We start from the raw sequence: 10,000 nt of genomic DNA on the forward strand, positions 1-10,000 counted from the left end.
TCCACTGTGCCCTCAGCCCGGAACCTGTGGATCCACGGCTCCATATCTGCCAATCAGAGTAGAGAAAGATACACGTTAGTCAATAAAACAGGAGGAAAAGAGACCAGAGAAAAAGGGGTGGATAAAGAGATGTGTTTAGCCAATAGCCACAGTATGGAATAAAGTGATGTAGGGCAGCAGGTAGCTTAGTGGTTAAGAGCGTTGTGCCAGGAACCGAAAGGTCGCTGGTTCTAATCCCTGAGCCAACTAGGTGAAAAATCTGTTGATGTGCCCTTGAGCAAGGCACTTAACCCTAATTGCTCCTGTAAGTCGCTCTGGATAAGAGTGTCTGCTAAATGACCCAACATTTTAAAAAAATAATGTAGGCCTATATTGTCTTGTCTTTGTGTGTATGGTTCTGTATTGTGATTTTATGAAAACTAATGCTTCTTGCCTGGTGCTGTTTCACAGTCCCTCGGAAAAGAGGTTCAAACCAGGGGGAGCTCCTGGTAGAATTAATATTACGTTTTTAAAAAGCCTTCCAAGGAGACCTAATGTACCCTATATCCTGTGCGTCTCCAGATAGCTGTAGTCTAGCTCAAGGGCACAGCAGTACAGTGTCCCACCTGGGCTTTCAACCAAATGCCTTACACTCCATTTACTAAACCATTACCGTAGCTAGCTGGAACTAATGCATACAGTGCATGGTGTGTGTGAGGAGGAGGGTTGTGTGTGTGTGTGTGTGTGTGTGTGGGCGGGGGGGATTGTGCTTGTGTGTGTGTGCATGCCTGTCTGAATCCAAGCTCCTTCTAAAGTGAATCTGAGACGGATGCATCTCATGGTGTCAGTGCCTTGACCTTGCCCATGAACCCAGAGATAGAGGGATTCCCTCATGGTACATTACACACACACTCACACACACACACACACACACACACACATACACACACTCAATACGTCAAACTCCAGACACACAGAGACAGATCACCCTCAACACGCCTGTCTCCATGGCGCCCAACCCATTAACCCTTGACCAATCGAATCAAATATTCCTGTCGGTTTGCCGGGCGATTAGAGTCGGGCCCCTACTGTACTGTAATCTGATAGGGAGTGAGTCAATAGTTAGCGCTATGGACTAGGAGTAAGTTTACCATAACCCCTGATCTAGGGTCAGATATTGTCCAATCCCCTAATAGCTAAGGTAAGCATTGGAGAGAGGGTAATCTGATTCTAGGTCTGTGGTTAGGGCAGTTTCTTCTCTGGGCGTTTGTTTCCTGTTACTCAGCACATACCTGCTCTGTAGTTACAATAACATATCACTACACACTGATACTAGACAGTATACTATTCTAATAATCCTCTTCTGAAACTGCTAGCAGTATGTCTTATTTTACATCTAAGTACTGTATTCAAAATATCTGGTGCCACTGTGGCTCAGGGATTTCAAAACATGGTAGAGAATGAAGCCATTTTAGGGCAATTACTGTGGTGTATATTATGTTATGTTCTGATCTAATCTGTCTATAGCTGTCCTGTATGATATCTGAAATAGCTCTCACGTAGGCCTAGCATTGATTGAATACAGCTAGGGTTGGAGTAAAACCTCGAAAAACTTTATGCGTCAGAAATGTGAAACACCTGTCAGAAGACATCTTGAAATGAAACCACAGTCTCCCTTCACGGCATCAAACCAACAATCCATTGTTTACTTATGTCAAGCCAAAGCATTCAGCCAAATACAATAGGGAATCTCTGCCTGCCTGCCTTCCTGTGAGTCACTGCTAGTAGCTACATACTAAAAAATACAGCACTGATTCTACCTCCTTGTCAAACTGCAGGAGCACAGGACACTATCATAGCACATTGATATCACCTAACATGATGACATCACTGCTAACAAAGCCATTTCTCTCTTATTCCTTCCACTCTCCAGGGTCTAAAATATTAATGACAATGAGCACAAGTTAAACTGGGAGGAGGAAACTTTCAACTCGCAGACCCAAATCTAATACATTTTCATTAGCCTGGGTGAAATAAATATTGTAGAGAGATCACGACAAATTCCGCCCTAAGATTTGGCTGTGGTTAATGGCTTGTTCCCCTCTAATTCTACAGGGGGATGGGAGTTTGGGATGCGCCTCTCTGGTGCCGGTGACAGGCTAGTTTTTCATACCAGGGGGAAGCATTCAGAGCATACAAATGTGGCAGCAACACCATCAGAGGGAAACCAAGGCTTCAGTTACCCAGTGTTTCCCCCATAAATCATGCTAAGATCCCGCCGGGGTATAGCCCCACTCAGGTCCCTCTCAGAGGAGGAGGCAGAGAGGGGTTTTTAAGTGAATACAACGCCCACAACACAGAGGATTTATGTGTTTTATGACGAGGTGAAGGGCTCATAAACATTCATAAGCATTGATAAGCATTCATAACCAGAGCAGATGTGTTACCCTGGGCTCCGGGCTCTAATGAGAAACAGACCAGACTAATGTTGGAGGATGGCAGGAGGACAATATGGTTTGGTTTTGATTTGGGCTGAGAGGGGTATGGGTAGAACACTAGAACACAGGAAAGTTCTTGAACTCTGAGGAGAATTATATAACTATTTTAAATTCAGTAGAACACTGGGAGATTCTATAGAACATTGAGTGATCTTGGTAGAACACTAGAAAGATCTATAGAACATTGAGTGATTTGGTGGATTACCTCAGGGCTTTAGTAGAACATTGGTATGTTTTGTAAGGCTCTAGGGGAGTAGCAATAGCTCCCTTAGGAGCATTATATTACAGTTGAACCTCAAATTAACTCTGACCTTGAACTCTACAAAAGGAACCAACAGGATTTAAAGAACTTCTTCACTAAACATTCTAACAGTGTAATTAATACATTTCATATATGCTATCGCAAAAAAAATTATTTGGTTGTGTTTATAATGGCCTTGGGTAACCAAATACGATAAAATAACAAAATCAAATAACACAATAGCATTTTCATTAGCTTGTTATTGTAGGCTATATGTAAAAACAAAAAACACCAATTCAAGTGTTCAATACATTTTATTTGTGGGGTGCCTTTGTTACAACTATGAAACAGAAGGCATATGTGTTCGAACACGGTAACAGCTTATTTTTATAATGACAAAATAAAATATAGACCCCAACCACCAAGACGTACGGTCAGCAAGACGCACAGTCAGCAAGACGCACGGTCAGCAAGACACACGGTCAAGTGATGAAAACATCAGTAGCCTAAACATCATTATAAGCGCCAAGTGGCCCTGATAAATAGTGAAGATCAGCACAAAAGCAATAAATGCATTATAATGAATATAAGTCGATATGACAGCAGTCAAAAATAGTCAATTATTGTCAGCTCATGCTTACATTGTGTGCATCTTTACACAATGGCATCAGTTGGATTTCATTTAGCTGTTATTCCTTGCCCTTGTCCTAACACACTTTGACATACCTTTGTTTGGTTGTAGTGCATAATAGTCTCCGGTTCTCTCTTTGTTGCGTCCCAGTGGTCTTGTCATTCTTCAGCACCGTTGTGGAGTACAACGGCTGTGCCGGTGAGCTCCAGTCTCACTTTGTTCATGGTGCCAGCCAATGACAGTGAAGTGAAGAAATTGGACATGGTGACATTTCTCCCCTTACCAATGTAAGGTTCCACAAGCCTCATCACCACATTCTCTGTCACTCCCTCACCTGCTGCCCGATGTGGCTCTTTTCACAACTACGCACGCTCTCACTATGTATCCAACTCCAAGTAGGCCAGAGTAGACTGATAAGACTGCTTGGATTCGGTGGATTGATATAGGGTAAGATTAGAATTAGAATGGATCAATACAATAGAATGGACCGCCCTGTTCTTCAATCACAATTAGTGATTACATACAGTGAGGGAAAAAAGTATTTGATCCCCTGCTGATTTTGTACATTTGCCCACTGACAAAGAAATGATCAGTCTATCATTTTAATGGTAGGTTTATTTGAACAGTGAGAGACAGAATAACAACAAAAAAAAACAGAAAAACGCATATCAAAAATGTTATAAATTGATTTGCATTTTAATGAGGGAAATAAGTATTTGACCCCCTCTCAATCAGAAAGATTTCTGGCTCCCAGGTGTCTTTTATACAGGTAACGAGCTGAGATTAGGAGCACACTCTTAAAGGGAGTGCTCCTAATCTCAGCTTGTTATCTGTATAAAAGACACCTGTCCACAGAAGCAATCAATCAATCAGATTCCAAACTCTCCACCATGGCCAAGACCAAAGAGCTCTCCAAGGATATCAGGGACAAGATTGTAGACCTACACAAGGCTGGAATGGGCTACAAGACCATCGGCAGGCAGCTTGGTGAGAAGGTGACAACAGTTGGTGCGATTATATCGCAAATGGAAGAAACACAAAAGAACTGTCAATCTCCCTCGGCCTGGGGCTCCATGCAAGATCTCACCTCGTGGAGTTGCAATGATCATGAGAACGGTGAGGAATCAGCCCAGAATTACACGGGAGGATCTTGTCAATGGTCTCAAGGCAGCTGGGACCATAGTCACCAAGAAAACAATTGGTAACACACTACGCCGTGAAGGACTGAAATCCTGCAGCGCCCGCAAGGTCCCCCTGCTCAAGATAGCACATATACAGGCCCGTCTGAAGTTTGCCAATGAACATCTGAATGATTCAGAGGAGAACTGGATGACAGAGCTCTTTGGCATCAACTCAACTCGCCGTGTTTGGAGGAGGAGGAATGCTGCCTATGACCCCAATAACACCATCCCCAACATCAAACATGGAGGTGGAAACATTATGCTTTGGGGGTGTTTTTCTGCTAAGGGGACAGGACAACTTCACCGCATCAAAGGGACGATGGACGGGGCCATGTACCGTCAAATCTTGGGTGAGAACCTCCTTCCCTCAGCCAGGGCACTGAAAATGGGTCGTGGATGGGTATTCCAGCATGACAATGACCCAAAACACACGGCCAAGGCAACAAAGGAGTGGCTCAAGAAGAAGCACATTAAGGTCCTGGAGTGGCCTAGCCAGTCTCCAGACCTTAATCCCATAGAAAATCTGTGGAGGGAGCTGAAGGTTCGAGTTGCCAAACGTCAGCCTCGAAACCTTAATGACTTGGAGAAGAACTGCAAAGAGGAATGGAACAAAATCCCTCCTGAGATGTGTGCAAACCTGGTGGGCAACTACAAGAAACGTCTGACCTCTGTGATTGCCAACAAGGGTTTTGCCACCAAGTACTAAGTCATGTTTTGCAGAGGGGTCAAATACTTATTTCCCTCATTAAAATGCAAATCAATTTATAAAAATTTTGACATGCGTTTTTCTGGATTTTTTTGTTGTTATTCTGTCTCTCACTGTTCAAATAAACCTACCATTACAATTATAGACTGATCATGTCTTTGTCAGTGGGCAAACGTACAAAATCAGCAGGGGATCAAATACTTTTTTCCCTCATTGTAATTATGCATGTTTGTTTCCCCTTGCTCATCAACTCACCCATTCTCCCCCATTCTCCCTCTTTCTCCCCCATCATACTTTACTTCATTTATTTCATCTGATTTTATACATGTTCAGTTTCGAGGCAATTATCAGGGTGATTATCAGCTGGGCACTGCACTTTCAACTGTTGGGAGAAGGAGGGGGGCAACCCCTACTGTTGGGAGAAGGAGCGGAGCAAGCCCTACTGTTGGGAGAAGGAGTGGAGCAAGCCCTACTGTTGGAAGAAGGAGGGGGGCAAGACTTTAAAAATGGCAGAGCCAAGCTGAATCCGGCCCACTCCCCTCCTCCTCCTTTCTATCCCCTTTTCCAAACTAGATCTGCGCCTTTTTCCTTCTCCATAACTCTTTCCTGGTTTGTTATTCTGGGTTTGGAAACGGTTGACACACAATGACAAAGTGACAGACTATATAAATATTTACACCCCAGCTTCAGAGACTAGGGCAGTCTTCAGTCTCCGAGCTCAAACTGTATAAAGAACAACCTGACCTGGAATAATAGACATGTGGAACCAACTGGGACTAGAATACTTTAGGTTTCTAGGAGTAAATTGGGGGTCGTTAAGGGTTTAAATGGAGTCCCTATATATTCCATTTAAATTCAGCCTGTCAAGATGTGTCCAACTGGGGAAACTGGGGCATGTTTGCTGTCCCCTGTGGTAGAGTGAAAATAGTAAATTACAACTATTTTGTGAAGTTGGATTGAGAAGAAAACTTTAAAGATGCACTATAGAAATCACTCCACCATTTCCTGGTAGCTAAAATTGTAATAGATCACCTAATTTCAGTTTATGTGACAAAAGAAGCAAGTATGGTGTAGAGAATCATTGTACCATCTAAACCATCTAAAAATATTGTATTTTCAGCTGTTTGAAGCTGGTGTACAAAACCAAAAGTAAAAGATGCAAAAACAAAACCTAAAAACGGGAAGCATAGAAATAGCACACATAGAACAGATATATCACTTCTTAGACTTGCTTTCAATAAGAATGACAGATCTATAACTCACATTTCTATGTGAATTTTGTCGGGTCACCCAAAAAGTGACACATTGCAGCTTTAAAATAAAGTTAAAATAAACACCTGTTCAATGTCAACTGTCAAAATGAGGTTCAGGTTGACCAACCTGGTGGTGAGGTTGTGTGCTCAGGAAAACCTTCTGACCATTGCTATAATCTATAATTAGGACCAGGAGGTTTTCCTGACCACATTTCGCAACCAGGTCAAACTGGCCCTTGATACAGTAAGAATATAAAAACGTACTCTCTTAACGAGTGTCCACGTTGACCAGAACTGGTCAAATTATCTGTGTCCTTGTAGAGTTTCCCCAAAAGTGTTATTTTAGGAAGTCAAAACAAGCATATTTTACTGTTAAAGTCCTGCGTCTGAAATTACAGTGGAGCTGAACAGAGGCCTCAGGGCAGACGATGAATCATGACAGACAAACCATTCCGTAGCCGCAAATAAGTGTGCAATAAAATATTTCAATGGATCATGAGAGCGAAACCGTTTAAGGGAAGAAAAAAATGAACATTTAACAAGATGACCTAATGACCTCTGTGTGTCACATGGGAAAAAGAAACACAACTGTAACTTAAGACTTAAAGAAAACACATGAAGGTAGAGGCAGGGTGGACTACATTTAATTTCCTGTGTTGGTATTAAAAAGCAACATTGTGGGAAGTTTGGACGTAAATAGAATGCACTGATGCTTAAGAATATAGCCAGTCGGTCTCGCAATGGACTTAGTGGGCTGTAAAAGATATTCCCCATGGACCAATTAAATCATCTTGGTCTCCAATCGTTGGTGTGGCTATTTTGTTTATTTTCTCTTTTGGAAAGTCTCACACTCACACACACATGCACACGCACACACACACACACACACACACACACACACACACACACACACACACACACACACACACACACACACACACACACACACACACACACACACACACACACACACACACACACACACACACACACACACTGCAACTCTCTAACAATGTGTTATTCTGTGAGGGGTGATAAAAGTGAAAGTCTATACACCGCTGTTAAACAGACACGTCTTCTCATATCCTCCGAGACGAGACCTTGTGTCTGGCATGGTGGTGAGATGACACTGTTTACTGCACACGTTTTAACTATCTTTCATAACTTCAACATCCGCCAAGGAACACTCGTTAAACATATAACTTCAATAATATATCTCTGGAGGTTAGGACTGCTGATTGACTCATAAACCCACAAGAATGAACTGTGTTTTAGAATGTGTTCTCAGATAGAGGGTTCATTTTTGTTTAAAGTCTGATTTCATTTTATCATGGTTGACCTTAAGAAGTCATTCCCGACAGGTTCCTTGCAGAATCAGAAGTTCTATGATTAGTTCTAAGTTCTAAATTCTGTCTGTCAGTTTTGAGCTATGCAGCTTCAAATCCTTCTCACTATAAAACATTTTTATTGGAAAGAAAACTGCACTCAGAATGACAAAGGAATGGACAACTTCTATAATTCAGCCTTTGAAAATATCACCAGGGAGTATTGCTGTACAGTAGCAGCTATTTTGGCTGAGGAAAGAGCCAAGTCAGAAAATCACCACCCTTTTGGGTTGAGTCTTTCATGTGTGTTAGAGTGGCACACCCTGCTCTGAGCAACCCACAGGCACCAGACCCTACAGGACAAAACAGAACAGTAGAGTACAGTGTGTCACTGGAACAGCTTTAGCGCCATATTCCATCAAACCCACTAACCAGATTCCCAGGATAAGTTATTTTTGAACTATCCCAGAAACACAGTTTTCGCTTTAGATTGAATATGGCGATGTGTGTCCAAACTGGAGAGACCCAGCATGGATAGCCCATAAGAAAACGCCTGATCCTCAAGGATGTTATATTTATATTATATTGATATATTTTCATATTTATGATTGAGGTCTTTGTAGTTCTTCCCAGTCTTTGGAGGACCTGGGGACCTCCCTCATAACTTTAGACGTTAGCAGGACATGGAGTATACAGCATATAGAGGCCAGTGTGTGGATGTGTTCTATTATACTCTACTATTACACTATTTACATATTATACTACATTTAGAGACATTTCCTCCCTCTTCTCCCTACCCCTCCCCTCTTCTCCTCTACCCCCTCCCCTCTTCTCCTCCTCTCCCCTCTCCCCTCTTCTCCTCTACCCCTCCCCCACCTCTTCTCCTCTACCCCCTCCTCTCCCCTCTTCTCCTCTACCCCTCCCCCCTTCTCCTCTACCCCCTCACTCCCCTCTTCTCCTCTACCCCTCCCCTCTTCTCCTCTACCCCTCCTCTCTTCTCCTCTACCCACTCCCCTCTTCTCCTCTACCCCTCCCCTCTTCTCCTCTACCCCCTCCCCTCTTCTCCTCCTCTCCCCTCTCCCCTCTCCCCTCTTCTCCTCTACCCCTCCTCCACCTCTTCTCCTCTACCCCCTCCTCTCCCCTCTTCTCCTCTACCCCTCCCCCCTCTTCTCCTCTACCCCCTCCCCTCTTCTCCTCTACCCCCTCCCCTCTCCTCTACCCCCTCCCCTCTCCTCTTCTCCCCTACCCCCTCCCATTCCCTCATCTCCTCTACCCCTCCCCTCTTCTCCTCTACCCCCTCCCCTCTTCTCCTGTTCTCATCTACCCCTCCCCCACCTCTTCTCCTCTACCCCCTCCTCTCCCCTCTTCTCCTCTAACCCCTCCCCTCTTCTCCTCTACCCCTCCCCTCTTCTCCTCTACCCCCTCCCCTCCCCTCTCCTCTTCTCCTCCCCTCCCCTCTCCTCCTCTCCCCTCCCCTCCCCTCTACCCCTCCCCTCTTCTCCTCTACCTCTCCCCTCCCCTCTTCTCCTCTACCCCTCCCCTCTTCTCCCCTTTCTCTATCTGTGTTCAGTGTTCATATCTGTTTCCATGCTTTATTAACACCAATGCATTTCCATGACTTCAGCAGGCACTGAGTTAATGGACCATACTGGAACATTAGGGAACACAAACTGTTGACCTCAGGCAACAATGCTAGTGTGCAGTCTGGTCACCCCAACCACCACAGAGACTCACAGAGGACAGCAGATAGCGTTAGCCAGACCGTTAGTCATCGTCCTTACGCTCAATAGACTCTGAGTGCTGAAGGTAACCCAACTAACCATGAGCTAACAGGGGAGGCTATGGTGTGTGTGTGTGTGTGTGTGTGTGTGTGGGTGGGTGGTGACCTTGCCCTTTTGCACAATTACACCCTAGACAGAGAGCTGTATGATTAGCTGACAGTCTCAGCTGGGATGGAATGGGCGCAGTGGCATTTGGCTGGTATGTTGTTAGTGGAGAGAACTGAATTAATTTTCATCCATGTTTTCGTCTGGTGAAGTTTTACAGTAATATTTATGGCTAAACTGCTCCATTCAATATTTTCTTTAATGCAGGAAATATGAAAAATGTTATTAGATTACAGGAAACACTGAATAATGAAATAGGAACTTCCACGATGGAAAGGGAATAAGTTTGTGCATGACTGT

The 10,000-nt window shown here is 43.9% G+C and overlaps 1 protein-coding gene across 1 annotated transcript in view; it reads right to left on the reverse strand.

The window, feature by feature from the left end:
* The window catches only part of LOC311125377 (semaphorin-5A-like), a gene marked incomplete at its 5' end in the record, with an annotated part of 140,808 nt that overhangs the window by 130,585 nt on the left and 223 nt on the right, over positions 1-10,000 (reverse strand). The window contains one exon of the mRNA XM_084199423.1: positions 1-46. This exon is cut by the window's left edge and continues 54 nt beyond it. Coding sequence (XP_084055549.1) covers positions 1-46 — 46 coding nt within the window. The remainder of the gene's footprint in view (positions 47-10,000) is intronic.

This window comes from Coregonus lavaretus, assembly GCF_964263955.1.
Source record: "Coregonus lavaretus genome assembly, contig: HAP1_SCAFFOLD_595, whole genome shotgun sequence".
Taxonomy (NCBI): Eukaryota; Metazoa; Chordata; class Actinopteri; order Salmoniformes; family Salmonidae; genus Coregonus; species Coregonus lavaretus.